General features: G+C 35.1%; 3 protein-coding genes across 4 annotated transcripts; 1 reads left to right on the forward strand and 2 right to left on the reverse strand.

Moving 5' to 3' along the window:
- Positions 1-258: 258 nt before the first annotated feature.
- LOC109858116 (cytochrome b-c1 complex subunit 8-like) lies at positions 259-1,222 on the reverse strand. The gene is made up of 2 exons (XM_020435049.1): positions 1,027-1,222; positions 259-480 (listed from the first exon to the last, which is right to left on the reverse strand). The coding sequence occupies exons 1-2, from the start codon at positions 1,178-1,180 to the stop codon at positions 386-388; spliced, it is 249 nt and encodes an 82-aa protein (XP_020290638.1). The 5' UTR covers positions 1,181-1,222; the 3' UTR covers positions 259-385.
- Positions 1,223-7,168: 5,946 nt separating this feature from the next.
- LOC109858114 lies at positions 7,169-16,993 on the forward strand. The gene is given in 7 exon segments (XM_020435046.1): positions 7,169-7,559; positions 8,479-8,662; positions 8,766-8,962; positions 12,914-13,123; positions 13,303-14,282; positions 15,153-16,313; positions 16,316-16,993. Coding segments are annotated over 7 exon segments (2,985 nt in total). The 5' UTR covers positions 7,169-7,369; the 3' UTR covers positions 16,379-16,993.
- LOC109858115 (carbohydrate sulfotransferase 11-like) lies at positions 8,973-11,178 on the reverse strand. Of its 2 annotated transcripts, XM_020435048.1 has the most exons (4): positions 10,578-11,178; positions 10,150-10,466; positions 9,858-10,044; positions 8,973-9,684 (listed from the first exon to the last, which is right to left on the reverse strand). In XM_020435048.1, exons 1-4 carry the CDS (start codon positions 10,716-10,718, stop codon positions 9,169-9,171), a joined length of 1,161 nt encoding a protein of 386 aa, XP_020290637.1. In that variant the 5' UTR covers positions 10,719-11,178; the 3' UTR covers positions 8,973-9,168. The 2 variants fall into 2 exon arrangements, with proteins under 2 accessions (XP_020290637.1, XP_020290636.1); XM_020435047.1 differs by having other exon boundaries at positions 10,150-11,178.
- Positions 16,994-18,623: the final 1,630 nt, after the last annotated feature.

The raw sequence follows: 18,623 nt of genomic DNA on the forward strand, positions 1-18,623 counted from the left end.
AATTACAACACAAGATTGTTAATTTAAAAAAAAAAAAAAAAAATAAATACATACTATTTTAACAATGTTCTAATTTATCTAAATACATACTAATTTAACAATGTTTAATAGAGAGAAATGGTTAAATTAATATAAACTATGAATTATATACAGGTTATTTTAATAACTTAACAACATTAATTTTATTGAATATTTACACGTAATACAGAAGAAAAAACAAATTTCAAACCAATGAATTTATATGAAAATTCAATACAGTTCCAGTTTGTATATAGTTTATTAACTCACAACATTATTTTTCACAATGTTGGAGATAAAATATTAATTTAACTGTTTTATTTTTTATGATAAAGCTATAAATTAGCTAAGGATTTATTCTTATATTTTACACATCATTCTCGTAGTCTTTGGGATTCTTGCGAGAAAGAGACTTATTCTTTTCCTTGGCCCAACTTATAATCAAATAGGTACACATGAAGACTGCAACAGAATCATAATATAAAATCCTTGAGAGTCTGTAAAAATGACAACTAAAAACTTTGACCAAAACAAACTAAAACTTAACAACGCATCAGAACATGCACAGTTTTTGCTATTCATTGAAGATGATATTTTATATTCACATTATTCAATATATCTATATATATATTTTACACATTCACATATCATTTAATAAATGTTATACATATCAAAAATCTATGTTTTTGCTCACATAATGGCTTTCTAAAGTTTTCTTATAAACCTATTTAATATACAAACCAAACTGTCTGTTTCCACCATCACCGATTAACTTAATCAATTAATTATTCTGGTAGAGTTGACCAATCGTATTGATTGATTCACTGAAATGACCAATTGCGGTTGACTAGCAATCGATCAAGTTAATCAAAGATGGTAGAAACGGGCATAAGTAGTTAAAATGTCAAAATAGGATCGAGTCCAAAACATACTTTCTCTACAATGAAAGGTAACTTAAAAAATGTGATAAAATTAGATACTAGTAAATAGCAATCACTAAATACTTACAAGGTGCAATTCGAAATACACGATCATTGATACGGCGAATCAGATTCGGTACACCCTCAGAAATCATTCCCTTAAAGGCTTTCTGTTCGTATGGACTAAGTCGGAAGTAGACAATGCCATTGATTTTGGCGAGGTTCCCGAATTGCTTTCCCATAGTGACCGCAGCCTGAAAAGGTTGTTGCAGTTAACATAACGCCTTAAATCGTGACAACGTGCTCGTAATATATGCAATAACAGATTTTAAGTAAAACAACAGAGGAAACGTCTAACAAAACATAACCTCACAGACAGAATGTGACAGTAGTTACGTAACGGTACAAGTGTTCTATGAATCTCGAACAAGGTTTTTGTTTTAAATTAAATTCAATGTGCAGTTTAAACAAGAAAGATATAAAAAAAGTTATATTAAGCATTAAATACTATTAAATAATTATGTAACCTTACTCTGTATTCACGAAGTTCTAACGTCACTAACTGCACAAGTGCTGTGATCAGCTGTGATGTTCATTCCACTGTCGTTAGTTGCGCCGCCATCTGCTGATCGTCAAGCATATAAATGTGCATCATTTGTGGACACTTAGGGCGATGTCCACACGGCGTCAAAAATTCNCGGAGTAGGCGCGGGGATCGGAGGGTAGCAAATGGCCAATAGTTTTATGTTTTGAGCATATATGTAATACTCCTATATTGCTAGTCGCGTATCTTCGCAATGAGAGGCACGAGGCTCGAGAAAGGGAGACGCACGAAGTCCAAATATGGGCATAGATGGTCGAGCGTCATTATGCGCAGGCGCATCTACCAAGTGAGTGCGAGCGAGACAAAGCATTGGAAAGTGAGAGAAAGAACGCGAGAAAGAGAAATGCGCAAGCGTACTTGAATGTTCACCGCATGCGCACAAAGCAGCTGAAGAGAGAGGCTACTATATTGTCTGCACCGTAACGGTGAGCTTCAGGTCGGCACCGTACTAGCAATATAGGAGTATTACATATATGACATATATGTAATATACGCTCGACCATCTATGCCCATATTTGGACTTCGTACGTCTCCCTTTCTCGGGCCTCGTGCCTCTCATTGCGAAGATACGCGACTAGCCACGGCTGGTTGACTAGCAGCCAGCGGTTAAGGCGGTACTGGATACCGACTATAGAGAGCTGTAAACCGACGTTTTTATAACCTGAATTTCTTTATTTTTTAATTTTATTTACTGCACAACATTAAAAGCGCTTCTACAGAAGCAAATAAATATACAAAACTATATAAAGCTTTTGAAAATGGGCATATAATGCTTTTTTGAACTTGTTTTTCATTCATAATGATAGTATATGGTAGCAAATACACATCATCACAATATTACTTTTTGTGCATCAATTAGACAACCAAATCATATTCTGAGTGTTTCATTAGATTGTTTTGTGTCGTACGTATTGCTGTAGTTCAGTGTAAATACGTACATAAGCTTAGAAATAATTTTATATACATGATGATATGATAAGGTTATAGAAGGAAACTATATAAGAAAATATTTATGCTGAATTTTTACATTTTAAAGAACAACAGCAAACTCTTAGCACAAGTTACTTATTTCTGTAGAAGCAGTTTGGATTTGATGCAGTAAATACGGCACAAAACGAACTATTAAAACATCGATTTACAGGTCTCTATAGTCGGTATCCAGTACCCTCTTAAGAGGGTACCGGATACCGACTATAGAGATCTGTAAATCAACGTTTTAGAAACGTAAATTTTACTAATTTCTAATTTTGTATACTGCATCATATAAAAAATGCTTCTAATGAAGCAAGTAAATATAAAAAACTACATGGTGTTCTTGAAAAAGGGTATATAATGCTTTTTTTTTATTTACAAAGATAGTATGTGATAATTTATGCTGTCATCACGAGAATCGTTTTTTCTCGTCAACTACACATTCCAATCATAATCTGAATATCTTTTTGGATTCTTTTTTGTCGTACTTATTGCTGTAGTTCAGTGTAAATACGTACAGTGCGGAGCACCATATCGTGCGCCGTGAGGAGAAGTAGTTCTCCTCCGGCCGCCTCCTACTATCACGTGCCAGCGTCCCGAGATTTAATCCATATATCGGCACGGTTACCGATGATACATACCGACACGGTTACCACTAATACCGACAGGCATATGTTATCATAAAATTATCATGAACATTGAAAAGAGTAACTCTGCATTAAAAGTGACTTCAATAATTTATATCAAATATTTAGTTATTTAATTATTACGTGATATAAAAATATTTTACTTTCTTACACTTACTTACGGTAAGTGTAAGAAAGTAAAATATATTTAAGTAAGAGAGTAAAAAACTTCTTGTCAGAACCATAAATATATCTTTGACAGAAAAACATTTTTGTGAGCGCAATCCTATAAAATAAAATCTAGCGTAACTGCTTCAAAATTATATAAAATAATTGTTTGTGTCATTCTTCTTATCTTTTCACACACACACACACAGTATTTGTTAGTATCATTATTTTGTTAAATTTTTAAATACATATACAACTATATATGTATATATGTATATATAAACATAACTATTATAATATTGCCTTACTAATTTTTATTTTTGATGTTGTAAAGAAAATTTAACGCTACTTATACAAATCTAGTATAGTGTTTCATTTTTTATTCTTAATATTTAAATAATGTTTAAAAATATTTTAATAATCACTATGACATTTATNTATTGTCATGGTTTTTTACTCTCTTACTTAAATATATTTTACTTTCTTATATCACGGTAATAATTAAATAACTAAATATTTGATATAAATTATTGAAGTCACTTTTAATGCAGAGTTACTCTTTTCAATGTTCACGATAATTTTATGATAACATATGCCTGTCGGTATTAGTGGTAACCGCGTCGGTATGTATCATCGGTAACCGTGCCGATATATGGATTAAATCTCGGGCCGCTGGCGCGTGCTAGTAGGAGGCAGTCGGAGGAGAACTACTTCTCCTCACGGCGCACGATATGGTGCTCCGCACTGTACATAAGCTTNGAAATAATTTTATATACATGAATATATAGTGCGGTTATAAAAGAATAGTGTATAAGAAAAACTTTATGCTGAATTTTGACATTCCAAAGAACAACAGCAAACTCTTAACATACTTTATTTATTTATGTAGAAGCATTTTTGATTTGATGCAGTATATTATATAACTATTAAAACGTCGAATTACAGGTTTCTATAGTCAGTATCCAGTACTCTCTTAAGCATTATTGCTTTCGTTTTTAATGCCTGAAATAGCGTGATTTCTCGGGACCGGCCCAATGGTCTCGCGGCCTGAGTGCAGGCACTGCGAATCTGGAGGTCCCGAGTTCGAATCCGCTCACCACCCTGGAGTGTGGTAAGGATTTTTTCCGGGCCGGTCCCTTTCAACCAAGTTTATTTGGTTGATCGACGAACATAATCGGGCCTCCGATAATTACTTCCCGTGTATTCCCGAATTAATTCCCCTCCCACAAGGCATTTGAGTCACAACATTAGGTCTACCATTTCATCGAAATCGCAAACCGAAATGTTTGACTCGGTCCCGAGTGATGGCCACTTACCTGCTAGCGTAGCTGCTGATCAGCAAAGCAACTTTGTTCCAGCGAAGCATCTTGTAGAATTTGCTTTTTTGTGCTTCTAATAGCTTTTTTTTCTTTCCGACAATATCGCTTCCAATTTTGCCGTTGAATCTACGCAACTTGCCTGAAATCGATTAACAATTCTCGTAAATTTTCACATGTAGCATGACAAATCAACAAATATAAGCAAACCAACTGCGCATGTCTTACCTTGATGGATGTAAGAAAATGTTTGCTGTTTTTGAGAATAATAGTGCGCAGTGAATACAACAATATGAGCCTGATCNAGCTGTGCAACGTCCGCGAAGATGGTGTCTACCATACGAGCATACAATACTTGAAAAGATTTCGCGCGTCTTCAACTGTAGGAATGATATTGTGTCCTTTCTTAGCTGCGTCAATTAGATCTTTTCCCGTTCTCCGTGAAAACTTCACCGCGTAAACGATTCCTTCCTGAATATACAAAATATTTGACATCCCAAGAAAAAATGGATTAAATCTAAGTAGATCTAATTTAAATCTAACGAGATAAAACAAGTAGAAAAATAGATCTAATTAGATCCAATTTAGATCTAAATAGATATACAGTAAATCTAGACAGATATAACTACATCTATGTAAATTTACACTTCACTTATCAGTAGATCTACTCAGATTTATTATATTAGATCTAAGCAGATCTAAGCAGATCTAAGCAAAACTAAGCAGATCTGAATAGATCTAAGATAATAGAGCTGAATAGATCTAAAGAAGATCTAATGATAAATACAGTGTAAATTTACACATAGATCTACTTATATCTATTTAAATTTATTTTGTATGTATTTAGATCTAATTTAGATTTAATTAAAACTATTTTTCCATTTTTTTATCTCGTTAGATTTAAGTTTGATCTACTTAGATTTAATCCATTTTTTCTCGGGTCGTGACTTAAATCATCAAAAGCTTTTTTTCAAGATTTAAGTTCTCTTTTATTCTTCCGACTTCTTTAACAAGAATTGTGCTTAACATTAGCAAACACAGAATATAACTGCTATATAACATAGAAGTAACGCGTATAATAATGTAACATAACAACTGTTATATTATTAACATCGATGTTATATGAATATGTTTTATAATTGTACTATATATGTGTTACATATCTATTATATTGCTTTGTTATTACCTGGCAATGACATTGTACCAGCAATATAATTGATATAAATATGTTACATAACAAATGTTATCTGAATTCAACATTGTTGTTATGTAATATTATTTATCAATATATAATTATTGCAATATAACAGCAATAAAACAGTTACATAGCTTTTATGAAATTGTATATAATTGTTAGGAAATTATTACATTGTCGTTATTACATGATGACAACATATTTATATTTTGTGAAATAGTGATTTTTCACAGAAAGTTTGTGAAATAGATACAGTAACTCGTAAGAAATGTACTTGTTCTTTTTGAAGTACATTTCGTACAAAATATTGTAACTACTTCTCAATGTAGGTTTTACTTATTTTATATGATATCTTAGTTTTACGTTACATTCTTAAAGTCAAAATAACAAATAGAAATGTAAAGTGTCATTTAAAACATTACTAGTTTGTCAATAACACATGACAAATGAGTTACTTTAATCAGTTTTACATGTCCCAAGTGGCCACTCAAATTANAATTAATATTTGTATTGTTTATTCTGTATTAATGATAAAGTTTCAAAATGTGATTCACACAAAAAGTAACGCGGTTTTAACAGTTTGAAGTATTTTTTAGTCAAAAACCATCGCATCTCGCGTGTAGAGAAATCCGTGAATTCGTGTCGTCGCTCTTTTTCGATGTTTGAACTTCGCAGCGAGTCAATCGACGCTTTTGCGACTATTTTTTCACGAACAAATTTACNTTTACTCTCTTACTTAAATATATTTTACTTTCTTACACTTACCGTAAGTAAGTGTAAGAAAGTAAAATATTCTTATATCACGTAATAATTAAATAACTAAATATTTGATTTAAATTATTGAAGTCACTTTTAATGCAGAGTTACTCTTTTCAATGTTCACGATAATTTTATGATAACATATGCCTGTCGGTATTAGTGGTAACCGCGTCGGTATGTATCATCGGTAACCGTGCCGATATATGGATTAAATCTCGGGCCGCTGGCACGTGATAGTAGGAGGCGGCCGGAGGAGAACTACTTCTCCTCACGGCGCACGATATGGTGCTCCGCACTGTACATTAAAAATACATATTTTCTAAATTCACGAGACGTTTTCTGTTATATATGTATTTGTGTCTACACTCTGTTCAATGAAAGAATATTCTCTATCTGCGCATAGGAAAAGCAAAGCAGGGATACGTTCCGTTTCTTGCATATTTCGCGCATTTATCTATAGTACACGTTACGTATACTGTAGATCATGCGCGCATATGCATAAAACAGAACGTGTCCTAAACGTTTGGTACATTTTCTCTCAATCTGGTACATTTTTAACAGTTAGTTGGTACAAAATTTTTTTTTGTTCTGGCAACACTACTCCCAACACCTCGGTGCTCTCGGTGCTAGCCGGCCAGAGTTTGCAACACTGCTACCGAGCCTCTTGATAAGTCTATGGTCACAATTCTTCCATAAGAGTTTTCTAACCCTGACTACCCTTGATCGCATTCCCGGACGTCGAGCGGAGGAGAGCAGCGTCGTTGAATCGCGCCGGTTGACAATGCGGGAAGATGGCGGCAGCAGAGTCAAACGGGGCAAAATGCGTGGATATTTTGCGCGGTAAAAATGCCGCGGAAAAGACGGACACGCCGAGAGCGGCAGCGCTGCCGCGCCAGCAAGACGAGCGTTATCGATTCCGCGCTGTCGATTTGCTGTACTATGCGTTCTCACTCAGTTTCTTTTTCGCGGACGTGACAACAGGTGAACAAAGAGTTGCCCTTACACATTAATTCACGTTTGTATATATACGCATTTATGGGGTGTCTTACATCTCGTGACTCCGTACCTTTCAATGACAGTTAAGTTCTGTCGACACGATCGTTCGACTACCGATAATTTCAAAACTCTCAAAAAGCAAACTTCAGACTATTTGATCGCGTAAATGGAATCGTATTTGTTGTGATCAATTTCTTATACAATACTAATTTATAAATTAATTTTTTTACAGTGAAAATATATATTTACAAATTTATAGAACAGTTGTTTTTGAGAATTAAAGTGTTTAATATTTTCACTAAAAACAAATTGATCGACAATTGAACTTCGGCCAAACTTAACAAAACATTGTACATCAATTTGTGATATTTTTAAACTGTTGGAAACTTTTGTGTCAAAGTCGCTAAAAGATCACAAACACGGTTGCACAAAAACGTGTTGCTAATGCGTTTATTAAAATTTATATAAATTTGCTAATTGCGAGACACCCTGTATACAGTTTAAAGTACTGTTTTATATCGATGTTATTAGTAAAACTTATAAACAGTGTTGACAGTTTTATGTTTATTGATCAGTTAGAAATAAAATATTAAATAAATATAAAATTGTTATACAAAATCTACGCTTGCTTTCAAACACCTTATAAGTTACCTTTGGTAATTTCCAAGTAGCGACACTAATCAGCATAAAGATCATTCTATCTTTGTTTCTCACTAAATATTGAACAAGAACAGAATAACTCCTATGTAGACTCGTCGTTATAATTGGAAAGCATTTATAAAGTGCTTGAAAGTAAGTCATTCTATAACTTATCTAAGTAGCATCTTATAGCTGCTTGTTGATAAAAAAGTTTGTATTTTTCACACACCTGAGCATTTTTGTAAAACAATTTTTGCGCACACAGATAGCATTGTATGTGTGCAATACTTTTTGCAAGGCCACTTAGCATGGGGATGCTTTGCGACAAGTTTCACCATCTTGCCCGCTTGTGTCACTCAAGTATTTAGTTTGAGGTGGCATTACAAGGAAGGTTCTTTGAGGACTGTTCACTGGCTACTGCACTCTTTACTTCTCGGCTTTTTGCACAGGTATTAAATACGCATTCGCACAATTCACTTGGTTCCATTTGTCAGCAAAAAAAAACATCTTTGTAAATTAATGTCTGTAATATTGATTTACATTCTTCTTCAGGTACTTGACTTTGTTTTACATCGCAATACATTCTGTTAAAAGTAAATCGAGCTTCAGCAAAGATAAAAATTGGGTATATCAGCAAGAAAGTGATATACGTATGTTATATTTATTTGAGTCATTTATGGGAGCTGCACCACAATTAATACTGCAATTATATGTTATTGCGATATTACATCATGCTCCTCTTTCAACAAGTAAGTGCTTTTTTATTTATATGTATTTTTTTCATGTGACTAAAAATTTACATAATCTGAAAAAGAAAGAAACGTAAATACATGTTTTCAAATTTCATTAGTCTGGAACTTTTTGGAAGATTTTTGTACGTAAATTGCATTTAAGACAAAAGTTTTTATTTACATGTAACTATCACAGCTGCCTATTATTACAATACAAAATAACATCAAGGCAATGAATAGTCAAATAATTCAAAATCATTCTTGTAGATCTTATAGATTTTGTCAAGGAGCAATTGCGGTATCTCCTTGATATATTCGGCGAGTATTTCTCTGGTAGTCGCACCGTATGGATTGATGTTTCGCGGATAGTTTTTCTCGTACAGATATCGGCTTAGATCGGCGTCCTGCATGAAAAAGTTCTGATCTCTGTCCAGAGTCTCGAACTTCAAGACATAGTCGTATTGGATCGCGCAGGGTTCGCAGGTGAGATAATACGGCGCCCAATGTTCGTCGAAATGTTTCTCGTTGACAATGAAGCGCAGAAATTCCGCGAATGTCGGCTCCAATTTCGCGGTCACATTAACGTTGTCGAGTTCGCGATACCTGAGTGTAATACGGCGGCCGAAACGTTTGTAATAATACTCGCGTCCCTGCATGTGCTCCAGTTTATCTCTGTATGCGGACAAGAGACGTTCCAACGGGTGTCGCACAATCAGGAACTTTCTTGTTTGTCTTATCTTCTGCAAATCGAATGCAAATTTGTTTGTTATCACTTGTATGTTTATTATACATAACACATTATTATTGTGCTGTTGTTGTTGTTGCTGTTGTTTTTGTTGCTGTTGTTTTTGTTGTTGCTGTTGTTTTTGTTGTTGTTGTTGTTATTATTATTATTATTATTATTGTTATTAACCTTGTATGTTCTGTTGAGATCCGCGTCGCGCGGAAACTTCTGTCTTACGATATTATTGACCTGAATGAGATCGCGACGTATCAGATCCTTAGTAGTGTCCGTTAGCACACCTTTCAACATAACGAAGTAAGTCATCCACATAGAACTTGCCGCCTTGTATATAGGACACCATGACACGTTGTGTGCTCTTTAATTTTATAATACAGATCTAAATTTTTTTCGTTAATATTTTGTTAAATTTTAAAAATTAAATTTTTTTATAAGAACTTTAAAAACAAAGAGTCGGTCTTACGTATCGACGATCATATTCGTCAGCGCGGCATCCAAGTGCGGCTTTCTTTTGCCGATAGTCTCGCACATGCGAGTTATTCGTTGCTTTCTGTTTTCCAAGTCTCGTCTAGCATCTTCTATTTGATTCCGCGACATCGCAACTTGTGGGATTTCGGACTCGACATTGTGCGCGGTAGATGTGTAGTTTGATGATATATACTTCGGCGATGCGGCCGGCTCTATGTTCGTCGTCACGCGTAAAGTTTGCGTTACATTTGTCAGTATTAAAAAAAACCCAATAGTGCAGACCGTTATTAATAGCGCGACCAATTGTATCATCTGCAATCGATCGAGCGTTCTCGTTGTATTTTGATTATTTTGTAACACGATAGTAATTTGCCGTGAAGACAAACGAGAAATCCGAAAGGAAGAAAAATTTATTCTACTTACCTGCAACAGCGAGAAGAGTTTTTTCATGAAAAGATAGAAACCAGCTTTTGCAGTCGCAGACAAATTATTCTTTTTATTTCTTTTGTTGTTGTTCGATATTAATATTATCGTTTGTTGTATAACATACGTCGATTGTCTCATTTCACATCCAATTTACTCAAAAAAAAAAAAGATAAATAAAAATAAAAACACGCTAATAACAGAGAGAAAAAACTGCCAAACTGCGATATTACAATTATATTGCTACAGATGCGTACACTCAGAAAGATACTTGTGAATTCACGTAGAAGAAACTCGCTTGAAGCACTAGTATCATTTTTTCTGCGTCATGCTCTGTTCCTGTAGATAACAAAAGCGGTAGAAATATCTGACAGTTTATCTGTTTCTGAAACAATGCGCATCCTATGAGCGTCTACGCGACGAGAGAGAGATCATGCAAGGGAGGGATCCGTGTCCCCTTTAGTTTTAAATATAAAGCGACGAAGCACACGAAGCAAAGTGAAGGCATGCGCACTTAAAAATAGACGAAAAGAAAATGGCAAGCAGGCGTAAATTAGTAACAAAAAAATTTAGTGCACCGGCTTAATTTTATTTCTTTTTATTATTATTCTTATTTTAATTATATTTTTTTATAATTAACTTGTAGTAACATCTATGTAATTTAAAATAATTTTTTAAATTTATATAGATTATTCAATATTCGTTGAACTCTGATCATATCTCTAAATCTTCCAGCAGACGCAAGAGCTTACTTCCTGTGATAAAAGAGTATGCATGAATGATATTCGAAATCTGTTACAAACTACTATTTTATATGTCTGACTAAGAAAACAGAAAAAATCTTAGATAATAATAGAAAATATATACTTCTAATCAATATTTTATATATTTGCATATATTTTATATATTTGCATGTAAATATTTTTTTAGTATTGATAAAACATATTACAATTAAGAAAGTATTTGTAAGATAAAATATATACAAGGTGTTTTAAAAAATTTTGACAAAGTGTGAAGATAAATTGGATTCATCTGGACTGAGAAGTCATGTATCATTTTGCAAAATTCACAATAGTTATTGAGTAATTAATTAATACGTGTGACCGAATGAACACGTAGGAAGCGATGATCCAGACTATAGGCGTATGATTTTCAGTTGTGAAAATCAGCTGATTGCAAGAAGCTGTCTTGCTTGGTTGCTTCGCTTCTTGCTGTTAGGAAATTACATGGAGTAAGCCATTTTTCTTTACAACTGAAAATCATACACGTTTACAGAAACTGCGTTTTGATATTCATTGTCAGTACTAAAAATCTATACGTCACATGTGCTATAGATTTCCAGTACTGGAAAGTGAATATCGGAACATAGTCAGAATCCAAACCAATGCTTCTCACGCGCTCATTGAGTTACATGTATTAATTAATCACTCAATAACTATTGCAAATTTTGAAAACTGATACATGACTTTTCTTCAGATTACTCCAATCTATCTTCATATTTCGACTTGGTTAAAATTTTTCAGACATCCTGTATATACAGAGCGTGTGACAATGAATGACAAAGTTGTGAAGATAGATTGAGAATCTAAACAGAAAAGTAACTTACCATTTTGCAAATTTGCAATAGTTATTGAGATATTAATTAATGAAAGTGAGCCAATGAATGTATAGGAAAAAATAGTTCGGACTCTATACTCTATAGGTGTGCACGATTATCACACACATAGTTGTAAAGAAAGTTGCTTACCTCATGCAATATTCTAGCAACAAAAAACAGCAAACAAATAAGCGGTAATAGAACACAACTTTTTGTGATCAGCTAATTTTCACAGCAAACAACTGAAAATCATATATGCTCACAGAGGCTCTGTTTGGTTATTACTGACAGTATTAAAAATCTATAGATTCACGTTACGTATCTTATAGATTTTTTAGTACTGCCAGTAATGATCGAACAGGGCCAGAGTCCGGACCATCACTTTCCACGCGCTCACGGAATATTTTGCTCTCTGCGACCTATGAAGATTAAATATTTTACAAATATTTTAGTAAAACTATTAAATTTTTTCTAAGCGCGAAAAGGTATCCTTGTTACGCAAAAGATGCGCACACAATTAGCCCGCAGATTAAGTGGTAATAAATATTGGAAATTTTGCAAAATGGTAAATGACGTTTCTATTCAGATTGATACAATCTATCTTCATACTCGGCTGTGTAAAAATTTTTCAAACACCCTATAACTATATCGTTTCAGACAATTAAATTGAAATAATTTATTAAAAGATAAGTTATTTAGATTTAATAATTATACGTATATGAGAAATTTTATTGCGCAGGTGCTTCCGCTGTCGCTTCCTTCTGCTCCTTAATATGGGCCGTGAGTACTTACGTGAAGGCCATGCATAATATCAATTGCGAGCGTAATAACGTAACTTGGGTCGCGCTCGCTCTTCAAGCTTTCTGGCGTGGCGGTATGTTATTGTCTAGAATCGGAGTTCTGGTACTAGCTACTGTCATCCTAAGAACTTGGTTTTTTTTATTTTTAGGTAAGTTTTATTACGTACAGTAATTACAGAGAATACGTGCAAAATTATAATTAGTTTTCCTATAGATAACAGTTTGAAAGCTTAATTACTATAAGGCAGAATAGTTGACAAATATCACGCGCAAATCATAAAAAATTGTTGTGCTTTATAGAAGGAAATTTCATAAAATTGTATTTTAGGTGTGCATTGGTTATTTATGACGATTTGGGTAATCGTGCAAAAAATAGAATTCTGCTCACCCATGTGGGAGGAGCGTATCTACAATTGCATCATCGGACTAATCTATTGCTTCGATTTCTTCAATCTCCGCGAAGGCAGATCGCGCTATCATGTGCTGGCATTTTATTCGGTAATCGCAACGCAGAATCTGATCTTTCTCGCTCTGTACGCACTACTTTTTAGGAATACCATTGCGAGCAACATACTAATCGTGATCGAAACTGTAATAATCGGCAGTATGCTCATCGGTCTGATGAGTATGCTGTTATACTACGGCAAGTTTCATCCATCGAGGACAATAACTAACGGTTCCCAAAACATCGAGCGTTCGCATTCCGTGACAGCCAAGGTCGACACCCCTAAGTCCTTCAAACTCTTTCAGTGCGGTTCATTGACACCCCTGCATCATTCCATTGATATCTCGCCAATGACCAAAGAAATGGCTACTGACAAACAGTCTCTGCTTACGAATATCGCGCAGATTTCCGATTCCGGTGAAGAGGGTATCGTCAATTGTAACTATAACTCAGATGAATCCTGCGTTGTGCGCATTTCTATTGAGTGCAAGAATCCGTACAATTACGCCAACAAACACAAGGAGGAAGTTGCCATATTGTCGAAAGACAATCTAGACGACGCGCTTGTGAGCTCACTGTATTTGAATCCGGCCGACATCGATTTGTCCCGGAAACGTCGCGGTATTTACGATATTACGTCGCAGCTGGATTGGCATGCCCCGGACATATTAAGCGTCAACCTGAATCAACAAGTAATCTCGAATCAATTCGGCAATCTCGACACGACGACTTCCGAATCGAACAACTCTGTCTCACTGGATTCTCGCAATAAGATGATTGATGCATTCGACATCATTAAGAACAGAGGGAAACTAACGACTCCGACGCCGTTCGAATGTAGCAGAATATTTGACATAGAAAAGGTGCAGCAACAGGATGCCACAAATATCTCTTTTATTGTACTTTGAAAACATGCATGTTATATTTTATCAGAGAGAAGCCTGAGAGCGGCTACGGCCATAAGAGTTTCTGCGATAGCTTTTCGTGGACATGATTCTATTCCATGCTATGAGAACACCGACGTGGTGGGGATACGCACACAAGCGAGACCGTTGTCCGTGTGCGCTCGTAAAAGAGTGCAGACATATTATGTCGATGTATGACGACGGTTCTGGCTTGTGTGCGTATCTATGTCCACGAAAAGCTATCGCAGAAACTCTTATGGCCATGGCCGCTCTCAGGCTTCTCTCTGATTTTATATTTATTATTTTACTTGAATAAAATTAACATAAATAATATATAAATATAATAAAAACATTGTGTTAACGTACATTAATATACATATGTACATGTTTTATAAATATAATATATGTATACATTAGTAAACATATGTTTTATTATAATTGTGCTGTTTTATTATGTTTTATTTTATTATAATAAAACATAAATATGTATACACATACAGTGAGAGTCAAAAGTGAGTATACTCTTTACAAACATGAGGTTCGTACTTGTAATATTTACGGATTAGAATATTAAGATCGAAATAATAATATGGTAGTATGTGATATTTGTGGCATTTTAATCATATATGAAGATACGTATCTTAGTAATTCGCGAAATGTATTGTAAAATGTAAAAAAGTTTTTGAATAAATTCCGTACTTTTAAGGTGTATATTCACTTTTGAATGTACATCTTACTCTCACTGTACGTATATTATAATAAAAAAAAAATATATATATACATATATACATACATATATTAGTGTTAACACAATATTTTTTGCGACAGCAACAACGAGACGAGACGATGAGCTGCGTAACGTCGATCCATGATTACGAGAACATATGCCCACTAGGAGTTGCTAGACCGCCGTGGTGCATTCGCAGCTGGAAAGCATATACGGACATCGAGACATATATTCATGACGACAGCGTGGTGCGTGATCGACGGCGGGACACTTTAACAAGTACGACGGGAACGACATACAGTTCAGAATATTCCGACAGCATGTTCTCACGAGGCATTTCGAAGCAGGATGATTACACGAACGCGTTGACTTACGATCTGGTAGAATCTAAAGACATCAAATTTTATAGCGACAATACTTTTCTTACCGTAGACAGTCGGAATACTAATTTATACGCCGCAAAACCAGTAGTAATTGATGATCGGGACGGCATGCTCGCTTTGGACACGATAATGGAGGAACGCGATGATTTAGCGACAATATCATCGAACGAGAAGTTTCCGTTTTCTAATCCGGAACCAGTGTGTAACTGCGCAAGTACTCTGGTGAGCACGATCGACCAGATCAGGCAATACACGGAGAATTCACCGCGCCATGTCTACCACGCCAGTGAAAAACAATGGGAGGTTCTGAATCCGAAGAACCTAATGACGCGCGCGAATTTTACCAAAGTGTTGTTTGACAGCAATCTCAAGAACGTTTCAACTAATCCAAACAATTTAAAAACGCCGGAAGTCGAGAAACGTGATATCGATGCTATCCGGGAGTTGGTGCGATGCTGCGCGATTGAGTCCATCAAAAAGACACCGCTGATAGACGCTATCTTGTCGGACTCGCCGATCTTAGGCAACCGCGCGAGTAAGTTTGTGGATCGCAAAACCGACGCAAACGAAAGCGATTTGTACGTCGAGATGAATCCCTTAGTGTCCGTTAAGAACGAGAATTCTCTTCAGATCAGACTGATGGACGTCACCGCAAATTGTAAGAGGAGCAATCCACTCGTAAAAAAATTGCCGGACAAAGAAAATCTAGCGCCGATCTCATCAGACGATACTACGTTTGTGATACGTGATAACAGTAATAATAACGATAGACGTGCCTGGACTATCGAGAGAAATGACAAGAACGACAAATCTCTGTGCAGTGTGCGTTTTAATTTAAAAGAGAAGAGACACTTGTTTCTTGAACAGGTTCTCTCACCGTTTTCTCGGCGGTCCCGAAACTCTGGAACACACGCATCTTCCATCCGAGCACTAAACACTTGTAGCGACATAGAGACTTAATATTTGTTTTGTACACACACAACAAATTAATCTACAGCTCAATTTTTACTTGCTCAAGTAATTTATCATTTGTATTTTAAAAATTTTAGATATTTTCTATCGCATAAAAGCCATGACACTAAATTGATCTTAATCCGTGATGTTGAATAGTTTTTAGAAAAAAATATATGACATTTGTTTGATTCCATTACATCTGATCGCAAGTAAATCAGGACAATAATTAAATAGGATCAAGAATGTTACATCACAATACAAATCTGCAGTAAGTATATAATCATGGTGAGTAGTTTCAAAATGGAATTTAAAATAACCGTACTTTAACTTACTGTGTGTATGTGTGTGGTAGCGCGCGCGCTCCAAATTTTCTTTTAATTGTATTTATTATGAAGATATTTTCACGCGCGAAATTCGAAAATCGAGATCTTTACGAAACTACGGCCGAGTATGAAGTACATGCGATGTTAGCATGTGATACGCACTGTGAAGCTGTAATGATTGAAATTTAGTATTATGTTCCCACGCTTAGATAAATATATAAAAACGATATATTTTATCTCGTATCAAAAGTATTTTTGTATGCGATTATTTTACTGTGTAAAATAAACAAATGACTTTGTGTAAGAAAATGTTATTTTTACGAATAAAGATGTTAAGAAGAAGAAAATAAATTCTTGAATTTTGAACTCGCTAATAGCTATACTTTGCATATGCTATATAGATTTCATTCATAGAATACAATAATATAGCAAAGTTCTTGTATCTTTTGTGATGAAAGCATGAAAATTAAATTAATTAGAAGTTTTAATGAAAACAATGAATTTTTAAGTATCTAACGGATTCCGAACAAAATACCTTTTCGAAAAAAAATAAAAAAAGGCGCCAACTGTAGTACACGCGCAACTCATTCTTTAGAAAAAGTATTATAAAAATCTTTCTCTACAAAATCTATTGTTTTAGAATATTTTATATTTTATATTTTACAACGTATAAACAACTTACAAAGTTTTATATAATAGTTTATATTTTGTAACAATGTATAAATGTACAAGATTTTACTTGGTGCTACTTATTGATATCATTTCTTTTGTAGAATAGATTTTGAAAAAGATCTAGAATAGATCTAGAAAAAGATTTTTATAGTAATACTTTTTCTAGAGATACTAATTGCGCGTGTACTTGGCGCCTTTTTTTACCTTATTTTGAAAAGATATTTTGTTCGTCTATCTTTCATCGATAAATGTTTACCTATTTCTGTACGCATTGTTATGTATGCCGACGATATCGCTATTTATTGCTCTCATAAGACTTTAGACTGCATATCGGATCAATTGGAGCGTGCGCTTGGGAATCTGCGTTCCTGTCTTCTTGACTTGGACTGAGGATCTCTCCCGAGAAATTTTGTTACACCTTTTTCTCTGCAACAAAGCCACGTTATTTTCGGGTTCTTATTCGCGAACAGAAGATCGGGATTTGCATCGACAATACTCCTTTAGAGCTTAATTGGACGCCCAGATTCCTTGGAGTTATTCTCGATGCTAATTTGACTTGTAGAGCTCACGTTTACTCAATTTGTAAGCGCGTTCAACTCTGCATTAATGTGCTGAAGGCTTTTGCTGGCATCAGATGAGGAGAATCCACTCTTTTCTGCTGCTCTCAATGTATATAAGGGTTTTTTATTAGGTCAGTCTTTGACTGGGGCTCTCAGATTTTCTCCACGCTTTCTGGCGTTGAGCAGAGCAAGCTGGATAGGCTGCAATTCGCATGCCTTTGCATCTCTCTTGCTCATATGCGTACAACGCCGACTAATGTTTTGTTAGATATCAATGGCAAGTTTTCTTTGGCTTGTCGCTTTCGCCATCTTACCAAAAGATTTCTCTCAAAGGTTATCGTTCGACATAGCCACCGACTTCTTGGCCTGCTGTCCCGCTCCAAGGGAACAAGACTTTTTGTCGAAGATCGTAGAGACGAACTGGGTCACTTACTGATGTATTATAATATTGTTGCGCTCGCGGCCGCGCTAAAACTTCGTTGCGAAACGCACTCGCCCGCGGAAACAAGAAGGTACGCGGCTTTCCGTCAAACACTCTTTATTATAGCTCAAATTACAATCATAGAACAGCTCGTAATACGAATCGCCGAAACGCGTCGTGACAGCTTCGCGTCTCTCCCGAACTTCTTGTCAACAACCATCGTCGCCCGGCAACCGACAGTCGCGCCGAGCGCGCGCCG

The sequence above is a fragment of the Pseudomyrmex gracilis genome, unplaced genomic scaffold, assembly GCF_002006095.1.
Source record: "Pseudomyrmex gracilis isolate BER0280 unplaced genomic scaffold, ASM200609v1 scaffold_189, whole genome shotgun sequence".
Lineage (NCBI taxonomy): Eukaryota > Metazoa > Arthropoda > Insecta > Hymenoptera > Formicidae > Pseudomyrmex > Pseudomyrmex gracilis.

Bases quoted from the DNA above. Each gene is read 5' to 3' on its own strand.
- LOC109858115 (XM_020435047.1), bottom strand. From the start codon at position 10,718: ATGAGACAATCGACGTATGTTATACAACAAACGATAATATTAATATCG. The intron at 10,045-10,149 runs GTAAGACCGACT...ATAAAATTAAAG, and splicing joins ACGAATATGATCGTCGATAC to AGCACACAACGTGTCATGGT. The intron at 9,685-9,857 runs GTTAATAACAAT...TTCGATTTGCAG, and splicing joins ATCTCAACAGAACATACAAG to AAGATAAGACAAACAAGAAA.
- LOC109858116 (XM_020435049.1), bottom strand. From the start codon at position 1,180: ATGGGAAAGCAATTCGGGAACCTCGCCAAAATCAATGGCATTGTCTAC. The intron at 481-1,026 runs GTAAGTATTTAG...ATTCTGTTGCAG, and splicing joins TGTATTTCGAATTGCACCTT to TCTTCATGTGTACCTATTTG.